Source organism: Chlamydotis macqueenii, chromosome 5 (assembly GCF_036417535.1).
Source record: "Chlamydotis macqueenii isolate bChlMac1 chromosome 5, bChlMac1.mat, whole genome shotgun sequence".
Taxonomy (NCBI): domain Eukaryota; kingdom Metazoa; phylum Chordata; class Aves; order Otidiformes; family Otididae; genus Chlamydotis; species Chlamydotis macqueenii.
Window position 1 is genome coordinate 64825700 of NC_141560.1, and position 19286 is coordinate 64844985.

General features: G+C 40.1%; 1 protein-coding gene across 1 annotated transcript in view; it reads left to right on the forward strand.

The window, feature by feature from the left end:
- Positions 1–19286, forward strand: part of MPPED2 (metallophosphoesterase domain containing 2) — a 109210-nt gene that overhangs the window by 32092 nt on the left and 57832 nt on the right. The window contains exon 3 of the mRNA XM_086748788.1: positions 6150–6331. Coding sequence (XP_086604914.1) covers positions 6150–6331 — 182 coding nt within the window. The remainder of the gene's footprint in view (positions 1–6149; positions 6332–19286) is intronic.

Genomic DNA, 19286 nt, shown 5'->3' on the forward strand with positions numbered 1-19286 from the left:
TGGTGGGCAACGGGATGCATTTGCTCTGCCTGGCCGGCTGTGGGGCGTCACAGACGGGCAGCGCCTGTGAGAAGGCTGTCCCCACACGTGCCGTTGCTGCCGTGGATCTAGCTGCCAGCACCCTGCAGCTGGGGCACGTCAGGGGGTTGAAAAGTTGGGTGTTGAGATGAGTACTGTCGTTGTGATAATTGTGAGAAATAGAGTGCTTCAGAAGAGGAAAAAAGAAAATGCCTGGATCTTCCAAGATGCCGTACAAATCTGGGGAACCGCATCCAGAGCAGTTGTGGGAGATGCTCTGGAGCATCTTGTAGAGATGCTTGTAGAGCAGCACAGTCACAGAAACCATGCTCCCTTGTAGCTCTGGGAAAGAGAAACAGCTCAAAGATTTTTGACCAGGTTCTAATGAAGAACAGGGACACTGTGTCTGCTCCACACTTGATGCTGGAGTTTTGCTTTTTAATCTGATAGTGCATGAAGTCTTCAGTAATGTGTCCATGTTCATACCAGCCTGATCGACTAAACTAAGTGACACTGCATTTTAAGACTTATGTTAATGTTTTGAGTTGAAGATTTCAAATTCAGACGTTAAATTTTTGTTTCAAAATGTAGACACATTTACACTTTGATTTTGATACAGTCCTTCTGGTCTGTGGCATTAAAAACATGTTCTCAAATTATGAAGTTGGCCCAATAGTTCTGAGATTTCTTCAAAAATAAGAGCAATTACACATCTCTTGTTTTCATTCAGTTTCTTGAATGTTAGCAGGGCATACAGATGCATTTCATGCGTTGTTCTTCAACTGAGAAACTTATTAATATGTTTTAACAAAAATCATTAAGTCGCAGGCCTCACATGATCACTCAATTCCAGGGTTTGAAACTGGGTCTAAGAGAAATAACAAATTATCACAATATAACAAAGCTGTGAGATTTGGCTACAGTAACAAGTACTTTAAATACCGTAACAAGGAGTATTCGGAGAAATTCCCATTATTCTCTTCTCCAGAACTTCCTATGCCAGAGGGAGCATGTGTAGCAGCAGAGGTATGAATTCCAAGAAGGAAAAAGAAAGTGTAGAAAATGTGTTGCTTTTGTTTTCCAGTTTCAACAAAATTGTCTTTTGTTGCCTTAGCTGAGAAAGGGGAGCTAACAGCACTTGGAAACAAGCCTTTTAAAGTGTTTTTGCAGGAAATGTTTTTATTTCAATCCTAAAATAAATATACCAAGCTATCTGGCTCTTTGAAAAGGTGTTTGGTTTATAAATTTTGAAAATAGGAGTAGCAGGAAGAGTATGCAAATTTTGCAAGAGGAAGCTAAACTGTAAATAAATAAAACTGACTCCTCATAGCAAGTATGAGTAGGTGGTTTTTTTAAAAGCTGGTAGTATAGATATGTTTTTAATTTAGAATAATTACGAGATAGCATGTCTCCAAATGATTCCCAAAACAGTAGAGTTAAGTGCAACAGCACACACAGATTTTATGTGATGCATAGACTTGAAGTCTGTGCTTAAATGGATTTATAATGAATACTAATTTAGATATCATAAAACCCAAACCCGCAGACATAACCCGATGGAGAAATTATGAAGAGATGAAAAGACAGCGTGCTGTGTGACACAGTCTAGGACGGACATGGGCTGTGTGTCCTGGGACAATTCATGCATCTGGTGAGCCTGGGAAAGAGCGAAGTGACGTGGTCTGACTGCTGACTTTGCCTCTAGCAAAGCCAACAGGACTGGTGTAAAAAGCAGTGGTCCGTAAGCAGTAATAGCGCTGGTTTGAGTTGTAGGATTTGGGGCGGGGGCAGGGATTTTCAGCATCTGTAAATGTTTTGTCCAGCATAGGTGCTGCATTCATCTGAGTGATTTATTCGCCGTTAGGAACTGGAAATTCTTCCTGGCTTAATGTTTAAGATTTTTATTTAGTTTTCAGGGATGAATTGGTTTCTTGGGAGTTGTTCTGTAAGAGGGGGATTTGGCGTCTGCATAGCTCAAAACCCAAGGGAGTGGGGAAGGGAAAAGGCTGTGGGTTCAGCTCTCTAAGCACAGGCGTTCCCGGGGACCAGCTGACCCAGCCAGAGCCCTGTATTTTCAGCGTTAGAACTCACCCATGCAGAATTTTCCTTTGCAGTCAAACCTTTTATTTCTTCCAGAAAAACGGTGCTTGTGTCTTTTCTAAATTTTCTTTAAAAGCGTGGTCCCAGTGTAGCCCTGCCTGCAGCTCTGTCTCTGGGAGGGCTGCACTGCCCGTTCTGTCTCAGGGGTACTTTCTAACACTGCTGATTTATAAGACCTCGTTATGAACAACCAGCGTAAACTTGGGCTGAAATACACACCCAACCTGTCTATTCCATAGTGTGACATCCTAAATCAAGTTTTTTTTGCCTGCATGCATGTGAAAGGCCCAGTGTTTTCCTCCTACCCTCCTACCTCGCTGTCAGAATCCCCTTGATAACTTCTGCATTGCCCATTGTTATTTATTTACTTAATCTCCACTTCTAAAGTGTAAAGCCATGACAGAATTTGCTGGCCAACCACGGAAGTGCTGTGGTCACTGTGGTTTTGGAGGAAGATACTGGTTTGCCATAGGTGAGCAAGCCAAATCACCCTGGTTTACATTGTTGTTTGATTCGGCTGCAGCAATGTGTGAGGAACTGTAAATGTTGAGGTTTATACCTGAGGGACTCTAACTGTAAATGGAAACAACTGGTGGTAAGGGCAATTTAGTAAAGCCAAGTAATTATCTGATAAACAAGGTGCTTGTATAGGAGTGTATGAAGATTACATTGTCCCTTCTGATTTCTAAACCCTTGTCAGAAATGTATTAAATGTGACAGATCTTACATTACTGTCATGATCTTAGAAAGCAGTCATTGCTCAACTGCCCTGCCGGATTTCGTTCTGGATCTTACATAAACTTTGGAAAAAACACCCAAGCGCCTGATTTTTTTGAGGTGCAAAATATCTTAGGATAGATAAGTACCTATTAACAGCTGTCTGTAAAGGAAGTTAGATGCCCAAAATGATTTACTATCTTAAGACAAAGTTAGTAAATAGATACTTCATTATTTTGTTAGGTTGTTTTCTATTTCCCAATTGCTGTATTAATCATAACATATGAACATCTAAATTACTCTGGAATAACGTTTACTGCATCTTTCCATGGACATGCTTTTCCAAATGCAGTGATCAAATAATCTGTAAAGTGTTTTGGTCTGCCAGCTCAAGAATACAGAAAAAAAAAAAATTGGTGGTGATGGAGAGTGTCAGAGTTAGCTGGATGCACTGTGGTTAGAGCAAATGGTAAAGAATATGTTGAATTTCTTAGTTATGTGCTCTGATTCAGCAGAGATTGGTAATGGGTAGGGCTGAAATAATAATTTTATCTCCTTTTGAATTGCAGTGAGTGTTAGATGCATAACTGTTACAGAGCTTTTAGACATACTGGTCTATAATCCCAAGATGTCATGAGGTGAGCAGACCACCAGAAGAAGGGAAGATGTCATAGCCCAGATAGAAGCCTGCTAGCGAGCAGCGTGTCACCCAAAAGGTGAAATGGCAGCGCCTTGCGGTAGCTGATCTCCTAAGTTCAGAGGTCAGTTCTCTCGTGATGTACTGAAAAAGAAAAATCTCACGTTACTGCTTGTGGTACTGTAGCTGTGGATGAAAAGAAAACTTGAGCCTTTAGGACTGGCAATAACACCACTTTTATTAAGTTTCTATTGAAGGACTGTTTTGAGTAAGATAAATTGATGGGCTGAGCACAATAACCTTCCGTATCTCACTTTCAATACTTAGTAGGCAAGCACTAGTGAATAAGAGAAGAAATTAAGCTAAGATGTAGAAAAAGGGTTACTTGGCAACATCATAGTGTTTGTAAAGAGGAGAAAGAAGGGTCAGGAACTTAATGAATTTCGATTATAGAATTTTCTGTAAGGCAGTTACTGCATGAATAGAAAAATCCTAAATCGGATTTTGGTGTTATACTCTGATAGGGATTGCCTAAAGCAAAACAGGGTTTGTTTGGAAACAAACTGCATAGAATAGAGAAATCATAGCTGCTGTGAATGAGCAAAGCTGGATTCCACAGGGGCAGGCAGTGCTGGTCGTAGCTCAAAGTTGGTGTTAGTTTTTTGTGTTGTTTGGAGTAAACATACTTGGAAATGTGGAAACGTTGATTCAGAGACTCCTGTGTTTACTGTGTGACTTTAATAAGTTTCAGCTTACCTTCAGGAATTGGGAGGAAGACTCCAAATTATAGAAGCATTATGGCCTATAATTACAGTTCTACCCAGCTTGCTAGTGTGATTTCAATGGGCGAATGGATTTTGCTCTGTAATAATAACCTCATTAATTTCTGACCCTTGCAGAGAAGAAGAATCCATTTATTGTTGGAGTTCAGATTTTTGCAGTGGGTTTCTGTAGTGGTAACCAGTTGTATGACTCAACTAATCGTACTTGTTGCTTTGAGCGGAATAGGAGATGCAGTACCAAAACAACAAAAAGACATCTTCCCATTCAGTCCAGCCTACAGTATTTGAAGTAAAGACCAAGTGAAAGTAAACGTAATCTCATAGAGCCTGAATTTTGCAAATTAGTTCACTGGACCATGGCAAGCAAATGTGATACACTTATGGTAAATACAGTTTGATTGGAAATACTTAATTATGGTACCTAGGAAAATGCAGTCTAACATCTTCCCCTGACACCTCCCATGGTAACATTTTAGCTGTCAGTAAACATTCTACCAAATCTAAAAGACTCGGTAAAATCTTGTTACTAAGTGGGTTTCAAGTGGACATTTTTCCATTGGACACCAGTACATAGAATCATAGAATGGTTTGGGTTGGAGAGGACCTTCAAAGGTCTTCTAGTCCAACCCACCTGCAAGGAGCAGGGACATCTTCAACCAGATCAGGTTGCTCAGAGCCTCATCCAACCTGGCCTTGAATGTTTCCAGGGATGGGGCATCCACCACCCTCAGTGTAGAAAAATTTATACTTATGTCTAATCTGAATCTACTTCCTTCTGTTTTAAAACCATTATCCCCCAGTCCTGTCACAACAGGCCCTACTGAACAGCCCCTCCCCATCTTTCCTGCAGAACCCCTTGAGGTACTGGAAGGCCTCTAAAAAGGTTTCCCTGGAGCCTTCTCTTCTCCAGGCTGAACAGCCTCAACTCTCTCAGCCTGTCCTCATAGGAGAGTTGCTCCAGCCCTCTTGTCGTTTTCGTGGCCCTCCTCTGGACCTTCTCCAGCTAGTTCATGTCTTTCCTGAACTGAGGGCATACATATCCATATGGAGTTTGATTTTGTGAACAAATATAAACTCTCCAGTGTAGGGAGCTGAATTGCTCCCTGCAGGATGCTTTTGGCCTTTCTCACCTATGTAGGGAGCTGAAGTTAAAGACACTGGTGGAAGTTTTCACACAGTTCAGTGTATAGTAAATACTAAATACTAATTTAGTTTACTAAAAATAGTAAATATGGTTCAGTAAATAAAGGAATACTTCAAAAGTATCTTTTCTTATGATTTGTGCTTTATTTTCTGTTACTGATCATACATCTCATAAGTCTTATAAGCATTATTATAGTCTCATAAGCGTTATTTTGGGTGCTTTGAAATACTTGGTTTCAACTGCTCTGATCATTTGAGATGTAATTGGACTATTTTTCTGGCATAACTGCTGGAATGTGTAGGAGCGCCTGTGCTCTTGAATAATCAGATGCTAAGCTGCTCAGCTCAAGTGAGGGCCTGTTGCTGGTTCACCTGTGAGACCTGTTATTTAATGGCCCATCTTCATGTATAAGGCAGATGATGGAAAAAATATTTCTGAATCCAAAGTCTCTCGAATCCATTTTTTTTCCCAATGTTTAAATTAACTCTAGTATCAGAAAGTGGCCATATATTGTTTATTTTTTAATCTTCCTTCCTTACCAGGTAAGTATTTAAGCAGCAATGTGGTCTCTTCTGCATTTTTGGCAGTGTTACAGTACGGAGTCATTTCTTTCAGCATGGTGTGTGTAAATGGATGTGTATGTGTGTGCATGCACACTTACGTAGAGGTGTGTCTGTGTTGATATCTGCAATAATAGATGTGAGGGTTTTAACCTTATAACTGTTACGAGATCTTTATGTGTCTGCTTTAGGGTCGACCCTATCCCATATGACACTCCAAAACCAGCGGGCCACACACGATTTGTCTGCGTCTCAGACACACACTCCAGAACAGATGGCATCCAGATGCCTTATGGGGACATCCTTCTCCACACGGGCGATTTCACCGAACTGGGACTGCCCTCGGAGGTTAAGAAGTTTAATGACTGGTTAGGTAAGGAATTACTGCGTTTTGGTGACCCCAATTAACCTCTCCTGTCCAAGTGTCAGTCACTGCCTCCTAATTGAATTAGAGCACTTGAAAATCCCCCTCTACCCTTGCTTCACTTGTCCTCATGTGATGTGCTGTTTCTAGCCTCAGTATGATTCTGTTAATTAAGACAAATTTAGAGACTTTGCTGTATTTCTGCATTATATTTGGGGAAAAGATTCTGTCATTCCACAGCAAGGACTGAGTAGCCTTCTCAGTGCACTGAGGGGGTGGTGGCACCTCATGAATGCATACAGTGTCCTGTTAGTTGACGCTGTGGGGTTTTGTGTCTGCGGCCAAAACTATTGCTCGCTGTATTTTGGGTTTGCCATAACTGAAAGCAGTGCTGAAAGTTACAACATATTTGGAAATTATTAAAGTCTTTCTTCCCACGGTATAGGATAGCAAAATCAAGAATACTGTTTGGAAGAGGAGAATTTTGGGGGATGGTATCCACGTGATTGCCCCTTTGAGTTAGAGTACTGGCTTTTTAAATTTGAACATAAGCACTCAATGCCTCTTCTGTAGAACGCCTTTTGTATTCTGCTGCAGTTGATAACAGTGCCTTGACAGTGTATTGCTACAGATGAGGGCAGTTAAATTGCACCAGCAGAAGACAAAAATGAAGGAGGGGAACTTGGGCAGGATGCTTCTGTTACAAACGCCACTGGTAGGCTGGCTGTGTACTGCCATGTTGTTAGAAACAGTCAGAGCTGAAAGTGACTCAAGCAGCTGATCTTCCAGAATGAACTTACAGCATTATGTATAAACCTTTGAAAGCACAACTTTGTCATCATGCTTTACCTCCATCCCTGCACTCTCTCCTGCCTGCTGTATGATGGCCGCATCTCTACATGCCTTTAATAGCATCGTTTTATTCTGTTGGAGTTCCTTGGCTGACCCTTCAAGAGATAAGTAAAGAACATTTGGATTTACAAAAGGAATTTTTAAATAGAAGAGCTTTCACATTCTCAGTCTTTTCACCCTCCTTTGCATTTTCTCCATACTGCTCTTTTTATCTTCCTTCTGACCTCTGATTTCCATTGCCTAATTTTAAAAAACATTTTTCCTTCTTCTTATTGCTGTGCGTGTGGGAATGGGGCTTCCAGATACTGCCATGTTACCGTAATTCAGTTTTATCGCTCTTATTTCTAGAAAGTGGCACTAGAGTTTATGGGCTCAAAACTGTCCTTTTTCTAGGAATGGTATTGTAGGACTGGGAAATAATAAGTGGTAGGAGAAGTAGGTGGATATGTACATAGGTAGAGGGAAGAGGGACAGTAGGAATCATCTTTCTTGACTTTTGAGTGTTCTTTGTGATAACCTGTAAATGTTAGAGTTGCAAAGGAGGAGGAGCAAGCAAGATAAGGGCAGTGGGGAAGGCTGCACAGCTTCACTGGGAACAGATGATGTGGTCCCACCAAGCTTCAGTCCTCATGGAGAAGCTGGGCAGCACTGCTGTTTAACAAGGTTCAGTTGTTACAGATGCCAGGCAGCTCCAGAAAAGGAGTTGGTTTCTGGAGAGCGTAGACCTCTAAAGTCTACCCTGAATGCACTGTTAAGAGCAGTGTCCGGCTGCCGAAGTTCCTCTTTGGACTTTGGGTCATTCCACAAGTTTTGGTAGAGCCAGAGCACATGCCTGGTGCTTGGCGCTTGAAAATGCTAACTTCGTACTGCTGAAAGCCAAAACAAGTAAGCTGCTAATGTGTTTTCATCCTTTTGTGGGGAATCTTACAGTATTGGCAGCCACTTGACGTTCCTTGTGTTTAACAGGTGTTTCATGATGATGTTATGTTATCACATAGATCCTTGCTTTAACATTTGCAAGTGAAGAATTATAACCCTTTGAGTAGGTTGTGTTCCAGCCTCAATAATTTACCATGGGGCTTTCTTAGCATAGATAGTTCTTGTAGAAGTCAGTATAGTATTTATCTGAGAAAGCAAGGTATGTATTCTTTGGCAGTCAGTGTCATTGAAACTAGAAGCTTTGACTGTGTGAGGACCTACTGGCTTTGGCCGCAGGCTTTCATATTTCAGGTGCAGAGAAAACTTCTTTTGCTGTTTAATTCTTTCTTTATTTTATGTTTTTTTTTTTCATTCACAGATTCTACTTGCACATACATTACAATACCGGTTATTAGGTTTCTGACTTAAGATGTGGCAGCAAATTGATTCCTGTGTGGAATCTGGTCATGGTGAACACTTGCTCCAGTGCTGTCCTCTCCTCATCTGGAATCGAAACACGATGAAGTCAGGCATGCCCTTTTGCCACTTTATTTCAGGGTCCTATCTGCCAAATGGGCGTAATAGTGTTTTACTATTTACTGTGTATGTTGTGAAGATTAATACCTTCAAGACTGTGAGCTGATGACATGTAGTAGTTTAAAGAATACGTACCAGTGGCAGGCAGGAACAAGCGGGATCCCTTTTTCTTCTGCTGTATAGTGGGAGGCATCTTTTTTCATCATCATTGTGAGGAGCCTTATTCCAAAGCAATGCACTGAGGACTCCCATCAGGTACAATGTTGTCCTTACAGAAAGTAATTTTCATATCTTTTATGTGCATGGTTTTCTCCACTGGCAATTGTGTTGTAAAGCAGTAATGAAGACAAGGCATTTGTATCGTTTGTACCTTGAGGGAGAGAAGTGAGATCAAACCTAGGCTTCATTCTGCAGCTTATTTTACCTACTCTGATAACTAAAACACAATAACTATCCATAATTTTCTTGGCAGTAAAGCCAAAGGAGAAGATAAAAGATGGTTGTTCTGAACCCCTGCCTGGCTTCTCTGGGTGTTGCGTATGCCAGAGTTACAGGACTGAAAGCACTTCTATCAGCCCTGCAATTTTATGTTTTCTGGGTCTTACATCCCTTTGCAACTCTTTGGGTATCTCACCTGAGCAAAATGTTCAGCATCTTGTCTGTCCGATTCATTAAGATTTATCCTTCTTTCATCTCTGGAGCCAAATCACAGAATGTGCTTTCCACGCCCTCTTTCCCAGTCTTCCTAGCGCTCAGCCCTTCCTGCAACTTCTACTGATTCTTACGCTTTTTTCCATTTGGCTGATAAATTTTCATTATTGGTTTTGCATGAAAGTCATCTGGGCGCATACATTGAGTAACCTCTGTGGTCACTTAGTGATTGCATACACTGGCTGAGGTAATTTATTTGCTTTTGTTTTGGTGTGAACACGTCCCTGGGGTCTTGTAACTGCTGTAATCACTTGACCTTAGCGACTGTTAAATGCTTTAAACACAGTTATTTTAAATTTATAATTGTTTTCATTAAAAATCTCTTACAGTAACTTAACTGACCTTGCAGTAAACACAGCATTATGTGCTGAGGAAGAATTAAGATGTTATTCTATGCCCAATATATTTCTTACTGAATGTTTCAACATACTGTTGTTATCATTGTTCATATTTTTCCTCTCCGTTCTCATTCAGTCACATAGGAAATGAAACACAGGAATATCTAATTATAGCTCTGTCTTCATAGCGCAGTATTTCCTTTCCTGCGTGATGGGAAGTGATTGAATAACTCATAAGAATTGAAGAGAAAGCAAAGATAAATTCAGGCAGATAGACCTTTAATGAGTGACGATGTGTTTATAGTGCTCAATTAGTATGGGCCTGATTGTGCATATCCTTGCTTGTGTGAATAATTTGCATCTGGTTTAGTAATTTTTCTCAAATAGCCAGTTTTATTCTTTTCTCTTTAGTGGTTATCTCTTACTGTGTTCATTTTTTATTTGGTTTGGTTTTGTTTTTCCATGCACTATTTCTAATACAAGGTACGGTACTGGACGAACTAGGCAAAATTCTGCAGCGGTAGATGGGAATGAATCCCGGAGGTGAAAAGACTGCTGGTTCATGTCTGTGGAGCTGAGTGTAGAATTTGGCTTGGATTTTTCTGAGTTGTTTTGGGATTTAGCAACTTGAATGTTTAATGCTTTTTCTTTCATGTCTTGCTTTTGTTTTGAATGCACACTTCTTTTAATTTCTGTGGGATAATGACTTGAGGAGCTCTGCGAATGGTTTAGTTGGTTTGTACTAGAACAAAGATTTCTTTATCTGTAATATATCCTTGCCTTTAGTATAAACGTTGTTGATAGAGCTAAAATAAAAATTCAGCTTTTTTCTGTGGTGTAGTTCCTCCATCACGTTACTTAAAGCGAGCAGAAAAGAATGACTGTAGTATTTTAATGGGGAGGTTTTCATGTTATGCTCTGCGTATGTGGATGTGATCCTCAGAAACGTGTTGTCAGTTCTTTTAAAGTTCATCTTTATGTGAATGTTTGGTTATTGAAAATAGCAGCTTCAGCTTGGAATTGCTGGCTGTTACTTGGAATAGATGACAGAATGGGAAGAGCACTGGAAATGCTATGTTTTTGTCAGCGATATGGACAGACACATGGTTCCAGTCCACACTTAGATTTCTTCATTAGTCCTGTAGAAACGTCAAATTATATTCCAAACTGTAAGCCAGACACCTGCCAAAATAGTGTTTGATCTTGAAGATAGTTTAATTTAATGTGGAAAAAATGAACTGTAACGAAATAGTATAATAGCAAGATCAAGCTCTTCTCTTATCACTGTTTAAAAATTCAGAGTCACATTCCTCTTGTATCCTTTCTCAGTCTTTCTGGCCTGGCTCAGTTATTCCCTCGTTTTTTCTAGGCTTCATCTCATCTCCAGGCGTATTTCATTTAGGGTTTTGTGTGAATGTGTTCCTTTTGCTAATGTACACTGAAAACAGTTTTCATTGTGAGGAAGTATTTGTTCTTGAGAATTTTTGCTGCATAAAAGTGTATTTCTGATGTGAATTATTTTAGCATCTGACATGACACTTTTTTTTTATAAAAACAAACCAATAAGCTCTAAATTTCTCCATATTCAGGGGATTATTAGCTCAAAGTATTCTGAGCTAATTTAGAACCAGAAAGGAAGCTTATGAATATTTTAAAGTAAAATTATGGCAATAAAAACAAATCTCTTCCTATTTTTTTTTAAATTGATTTATTTCTGATTTGTGTTTTTTACCATCTGGAGCATATTTTGAAGCCTATATTGCTCTACTTGTTATAGCTAGAATGAATAATTGACTGAACATAAAATACCATTTTGATGAACAAAACTCTTAGCACTTGGAAAAAAAATGCATTCATTGCAAGTGAAAGAAAATGCTGAGGTAGCTTTAATCCTGTAAGTATGTGTGGGTTTTGCACAGCTGTTCTGGGAGAGAGGGAAGCAACTCCCTGGAAAATCTATTAGTTTGGTTTTAAAAACAGCTCTGTCTTCTGTGAATTGGGCTGCTGAGGAGCTGTTTCAGGCTCTGGAATGGAATAAACTTATTTTCATAAGAAGTTGAGCTGGCTGCTGAAGGCAGTTGGCTCTCCTGCTGGTGTGGGCATTTTGCTGTCCATCTGATGCTGTTAGGAATTCCGTGTGATTTGCAGGATCCAGATCATGTTGGCTGCCGATTTCAGAGATGCTCTGAACTGGAGAATAATGGAGACCCGAAGGTGCGCTGGCAAGCTTGTACAGTTAGTTTTATTGTGTCTACTTGCTTACTAATTCTAATTGCTAATAGATGCTGAATATTATGAGTTTGGAACATGTTGATGCAATTTAATTTAAAAAAAACAGATAAGATGAGAGTCATAAGTCTTCAAGGCTTTTTTTGTTTGATCAGATTTTTTACTTATTTAGTTCTCTGGGTTATGTATCTCACTGTCTTTATGGTAAAGTTTTTAAAAGCTTCTCGTAGTTTATCTAGATTTTATTGCAGTATCACTACTTAAGAATAGTTCCTTTGCTTTTGTTCTAACTTTAACTGTATTAAATGTTACAGTTAAACTTTCGTTTGTATTTAGTTCTAAATTCCAGTATGGCTTGACTTAATTAATCATCAGTGCTCGCTGTTATTTGCATGCACCTTTTTAGGTATGTTAATACTAATTTTAATCTTTTTTTTCTTCTCAGAGGAATACAAAAATAATTCAAATGTTACATTTTATTGTGTTTTTTAAATGGTGTGAAAATGCAGCCATGGGGATTTTTCGTAATAAGCTGAATAATGGTTTCTTGATGTAGCGATCTGCAGTGAAATGTGAAAACAAAAGTGGGGGGAAAAAAGTGTAAAATTCTACTTTTGTGCTGTCATTATTATAGCTGCTTCTTCATATTTATCCTCTACTCTGAGTCAGATACTAGATACTTTGTGGAAAACAGAACCCTGGAAGTATAATTTAAAAGGTAAAAGAGAAGAAATTATATAGAATTAAGTGCTGAGATAGTAAAATTTCCACTGACTGAAGTGGAATTGGTGCATGAGGAGCAGTGTAAGTTTATTCCTATCTGATCAGTTGATTCTTGTTTTGCTTTTGTTATTCCTGGCAACTTTTCATAAAGGAATATCACAAGAAACTATTTTTATTATCTGTTAATGGCGTACAGAGAAACTTTGAGGTCTTTTTGTAAACTGTAGTCACTAATTTACTAGTGATGTAGTGTCAGATTCTCTGTACGAGTTGTGTACTACCTGCCGTGGTCAGTCAGACCGAACACGGAGGTTTTATTTGATAGCCGTTAGAAAACTTGGCTCAGGTGAAATGTGCCTTCGAAGAGAATAATGTTCTGGATTCAGTGTCTCTTTATGTGTTTAAACCTAAGACTTTCATTTGGTAATTTTCAATGGGAGAAAGGAGCCAGCGAGCACTGGAAAGTATTGCACAATTCATGGACAGGACTTTCAATCACAATAATCGCTCAGTCATTTCTTGAATCTGCTTCCCTGGGCTGCTCTTGTCTCAAAAGGGGGGCATGATCAGGTTTCAAATAACAAACCATAACCAAAACAAATGTATAAAATAACCAAAATAATTCTTCCTCCAGTTCCCTCTTTCCTGCAAATCCACTTTAAAACAGAACAAAGATTTATGGTTGTTGTATTGACCAGGCAGGGAACAAGTAATGCCACCCAAATAGAAAGTTTTATAGACGTTGTCATCAGATTCTTCCTCCAGCATTGCTGCAGCAGCCCCGTATCGTAACATGAGAATGATTTCAGTGGAAAGCAAAGTATGTATTCTGTGTACACCATGAATTTATTTTGTCACTTACAAATTAAATCTTGCATCAAGAACACAACATGCAAAAATGCCTCTCTCGTAAGTTTTCACATAATGCACGCCATATTAACAATATCTAATTAAAATAAGAAGTGTTTCTATTAGGAGAGCGTCGCATTCCTGCTTGGCAAGAACAATGGTTTTGCAGTGAAGGAGTTGCTTTGAGCAGAGAGAGGTTGGGTCTGGGGGGAGAAGGCACTGCAGATTTTAGTATAATGTGTAGTGTTCAAAGAAATTTTATTTCATCATAAAGATTAGCAGGCTGTGTAATTAAATTTAAAGCTGGCTGGCAGTGTCCTGTTTATTACAAAGCCTTTTTTTTTTTTTTTTTTTTTTTTTTTTTTAAACCACGACTGTTTTTTTAAATGTTGTATGCGACTACAGAACCTAGCAGACAGCAGGAATGATTTTTTGGGTTTCGTGCTTCCCACCTCCCTTCCTCTTTTCAGTTTTGCATGCTAGGAAATGTGTGACATTACCTAAAGCTGAGCTACAAAACGATATCTCAGTGAAATGCCATCCTGAATTTTTTTTTGCTTGTATAAAATGATATAGATTTTTTTATCGCCAGCCACTGAGAGTGAAGATGTGCTAAAAACGTTAGATTGGGAGGGAGTTGAATCAAGCTTAGAACTCAAATGTTAGCATTTATTCACACTGCTGTGGACATTACTATGCTGTAGAAAAGCAACATGCAGCACTTTATGTTAATACAAGACTGGCAGACCTTTATCTTACAGTAATTGCCTATACTAGGGGGTTAATAAATGTTCCAAGAATTACTGACTTCTTTTTTTTTTTTCTGTTAAAGAAAAATAGATAGTTGCTTCTCGCTGGCTACGACCAGCCTGCATAGCTTGTTAATTAAGCCTCTTGTTGCAGTGGGCTGAAGCTGAGTATTGGAGCTCGGGCAAATTCTGCGTGCGTTTTATATATTGGGAACGATACGTCTTGGTACAAAAGGGCTGCGAAAGAAAGACCTGTGCAACTCCACCTCTCCCATCCACCCCCGTTGCACCTGTTAGAAGAGCTTGAAGTCTTTATTGACTGTATTTAGGGAGTATTTTGAGTTACAGTCATGGGCATCCTGGTGCCACTGGTGGGGACAAAAGGAGATGAGAACCCCTTCTCCCAGAGCTAAAGGAATTTGTGGTTTTGTCCTGCTTTGTCATCCTGAGCGTGACAGTGTGAATAACAGTGCTTGCTCCATAGGGTGGTTATAAGACCTACAGGCAGCATCTTCTCTTGGTGGCCCTGGTGTGAGGACCCACTCTGCTGCCACCTCCTGAGGTGCTGGGCTGATCTCAGCATTTGGCTCACATGTGGACCAGTTCATGGTGGCCCCTCCACAGCTTTGGGAACAGAGTTTCTCAGGACCTGAGATGATGTTAAGTCTCAGGTGACTTCAGTGCCTCACTTCACTGAGCTGGTCTGGTCTCTCTTTTCTCATTTGGACCCCAGCTGTGAGGTGATGGTTACCAAACCCTCACTTACTGTTGATGATATGTTTAGTAGAGAAGGAACAAAACAGCATGGCAGGGGACAGCGATGTAAGGAGACAGGCAAGAAGATGCAAAGCCAGCACAGAAGAGAACAAAATAACATGAAGCTGTGGGAGGGATGGAGGCTACAAAGAAGAGGAAGACAAATGAGAGTACAGGCATGTAAAGTAGTGGAAATTCACCTGCTTTTTCCAGAGCTTCATTTCTTCCCAAGTTAATAAAATTAAGAAATGAGAGCTCAGGAACACTCTCATACTTTGAATTTCCCGTAACTGTTGATAAGTGAACCTTAAAGACCTCAGAATTATGTACATATTTTCTAATGGACCAGAATCATTACAGCCTGGGCTGGGTACCAGACTGCAATAGCTCCTTTTATCCTGAATGGTGTCATTAAATTTTTTTGGTGTAACTAGCCAACACAGAGAGTTTTAATTTAAAACAGAGCTGCAAATGCTAAAAAATTACTGTATTTCCTTACTTTAACCTCATATGTTACTCTTAAGGCTCCCCACTGCCTAAAGCGGCATTTGGCATTTGCCTTCACTACTGAGGGATGAGCAGAAAAGCTGCAAGACAGCTCTGAGGTTTCCTGCATTTTTGTGCAGAAGATTCCTCCTGACCGTTGTTGGGAAAGAGTTTGTTCCTTCTGCTCTCCTCTGTCCCTGCTGCAAACTTTGGTGGTCACTGGGAATAAAGCAATGTAGCTGTAGCCATACTCCATGGACCCGAAGTAACGACCCCTTAGAAAATCCCATGTAAAGTAATTCCCAAACTGTAGGGAAAGCCATTTGCAGTCTCCTGGTTGTAAATCATAATCCTGTGCCATCAGCTGGAGTGTGAAAGGCAGGGAGGGATTGCCTGAGCCGGGGTGGCTGAGGGGATGCCCTGCTGCGCCCGCCGTCCCTGGGGACGCTGCTCTAGTGAGTGACGGCTCTGGCTGCCTGTGTGAAAATGGGTCCTGGCGTTTGAGGGAGCTACTGGAGAGGATGTGTGTACGGTTATAGTGGAAGCAATATAGCCATTCATAAACAAATGCTTCCATGAAGCCAGCTGTAAAAACAATGATGCTTGCCTTTGAGGTGAAAGGGCAAAACCTTCGCAGAAAGGAGTATAAATAAGAAATAAGTTGTTACCTTTGTGGAAGTGACTGAAATAGCTGTTCTTTTAGTGCTTTGTCTTAATGACCAGCTCTGATTAACTCTAGTTGTCACTTTATTCATCAAAACTTAAGGTCTGCATATGTTGCCTTTTTACGACAGGCTTTTGTTTCTTTTTTTTTAAGTCTAGAAATGACAGCTGAAATAGGTAAGTCAAGAGAGACCCTACTCTGCAGAAAGCACACTAGGTGAAAAATTGCAAATGTTGCATGCCCCTAAGGTTAACGATAGTGTTTAATTAGAGAGAAATATTTATTCATGTACCAGAATCCTCGGTGTACTTCTGTACACACACAAAAAAAACCTACAGGTGCTACATCATACAGATTTTGTTGCACTTCGTGAAAATGTTACTGTAAATTCAAATGCACAGGTACAAGTACCATAAATTTCTCATATCCATTTAACTGGGCTTTAAAACATTTCACTACCTCAGTAGGTTGGGTGCTTAGTATTATCCTTACAGAGGAGCAAAGACTGTTGCAGCAAAGGACCAATGTATTTACAATAACAAGGATAGGAAAGATAAGAGTTTCACCTGAATTCCAGCACAAATTAAGCACTCAAACTCTTTATATTGCAAAATGGAGTTTACATTACACTATTTTTCATTCATCTGTTTTGTCCTTCATTCTTTGGAATAACAATTAGGAGGTATTTCAGTCTGAAATTCAAAAAGTATCATCTTGGATTTTTAAAAAACTTCAGTCTGAACTGTCACGAGCTCCTGGGATGCTGTAACATGGATAATTTGGTAATTGAAATTCTGCAAAGCCAGAAGAGAGGAGGTGGCAAGAAATAGTAAGAGGGGTGAGATTTGGAACTCAGGAATCGCTGGCACCAATTTCCCTAGTTATGACTCTAAACCTTTATGAGGCTTCCCTTCCTTTTGTCTCTCTTTTTCTAGTATTTGGGGTTGCTGTACTTACAAGGAAAGTATCTGAGGCTACGTGCCATTCCACTTGGGCATTTCTAGATGGCTAGGAGAAAAACACCTACATAAGAGGAATTCAGTTCCTTGTAATAATGTGATACAGCTGGAGTGATTTGGTTGTCCCCTTTAGTAGCTAAGAAACCTCTCTGTGGGCTGGGTTATTGAAAGGAATTTCCTTACAGGGCTCAGGAGATTCCTGGTATCCAAGTTCATCTTGCAAGACAATAATGGAATGTTTAGGTTTATTTAGAATAAGAAATTAAAATGTGGGATTCAGAAAATACTGGAGGTTCATAAAGACCTGCCTGAATATTTTTATTTGACTGTAATTTCTCATTCATGACTGTAATTTGCATTCTCTGTGTAGTTTTTCTGTAGAGAGTTCAGGAAAGGACCATGGAGGTAGATCTGAAACACAGCACACAGTGCTGTCAGATGAGTATCCAGCTGCTTCTACAAGTGGAGTTTAATTCAGGTTTTAGATTTCTCCTGTTCTGACTTAGAAAAGAAAAATAAACAATTCCCAACAAACATCAGCATCACTATCCAAAAATATGTTTAAAAACACCTTTGAATATCAAACTTGCTTCTTACATGTAAATGTTTACAAGTAAAAGCACAAAACATGATCACAGGGTAAAATTTCAAAAGCAGCTAATTGCTTTAGCACGCTGGAGAACGTTACATTCTTAGAGTTATTAAAAAACTGAAGTCCTGCTTTTAGACATCAGTCCCTGCTTTTAAAACCTTAGGGATATTTAAAAATTGTTTTCTCTTATTTCTTCTTTCTCCTTTCAGTTTATTTATCCACATTACATTAACATTGGTAGTCAGTTAAGTCTGAACCCCAGTATCTTTTGTAGTTTACCAGTAATGTACTCAAAAATTATAGCTTTGAAGGATTTAAGTTCCATGTATAAAAATTGAGAAGTTATGTAAAATATACTGTATTATAGAAAGAAAATTAAAATAATTTTCAGAAGTTTCTTGTTTATGTATTTGAGATTTTTATCATAGAATAGTTAGGATTGGAAGGGACCTTCAAAGGTCATCTGGTCCAGCCCCACTGCAAGGAGCAGGAACATCCCCAACTAGATCAGGTTGCTTATGGCCTTGGACTTCGGCCAAGCCCTGACCTTTTCTTCTCCTAAGAAACACTCTGGATACCTTCCTGGGATACAGAAAAAAGGAGGCATTTGGAGGATTTTTTTTCAGAAATACAGACTAGATTTTACCAGGCTAGGGGGGGAGTCTACCTACTGCTTTGTGCATTGTAAGCTTCAAAGACTTTCATTTAAAAATGAGAAAACAAGTTCAGAGAGAAGAGAAACAGGAGAATGTTTTTGGTGATTATCATAGAGTTATAGAATGGTTTGGGTTGGAAGGGACCTTAAAGATAATCTAGTTCCAACCCCTCTGCCATGGGCAGGGTCACCTTCCACCAGACCAGGTCGCTCAAAGCCCCATCTAACCTGGCCTTGAACACTTCCAGGGATGGGGCATCCAGTTTCTGTGGGCAGCCTATGCCAGTGCCTCATCACCCTCGTGGTGAAGAATTTCTTCCTTTTATCTAATCTAAATTTACCTTCTTTCAGTTAAAAACCATTATCCCTTGTCCTATCACTACATGCCTTTGTCAAAAGCCCCTCTCCAGCGTTCTTCTAGGCCCCTTTAAGTACTGGAAGACCACTGTAAGGTCTCCCTGGAGCCTTCTCTTCTTCAGGCTGAACAACCCCAGTTCTCAGCCTCTCTATGAAGAGAGCCAGCCCTCTGTCTTGGTGGCCCTCCTACTCCAACAGGTCCACATCCTTCTTACACTGGGGGCTCCAGAGCTGGACGCAGTACTGCAGATGGGGTCTCATGAGAGCAGAGTAGAGGGGCAGAATTGCCTCCCTCGACCTGCTGGCCACGCCTCTTTTGGTGCAGCCCAGGATGCTGTTGGCTTTCAAGGCTGCCAGCACAGCAGTGATCCGTCCGTCAAAGCCATGCCTCTCCAGTTTTGAGAGAAGGATGTCGTGTGGGACAGTGTCAAATGCCTTGCACAGGTCCAGGTAGATGTCATCAGCTGCTTGTCCCTTGTCCACTGGTGCTGTAACCCCGTCATAGGAAGCCACCAATTTGGTCAGGCACGATTTGCCCTTAGTGAAGCCATGTTGGCTGTCACCAACCACCTCCTTGCTCTCTATGTGC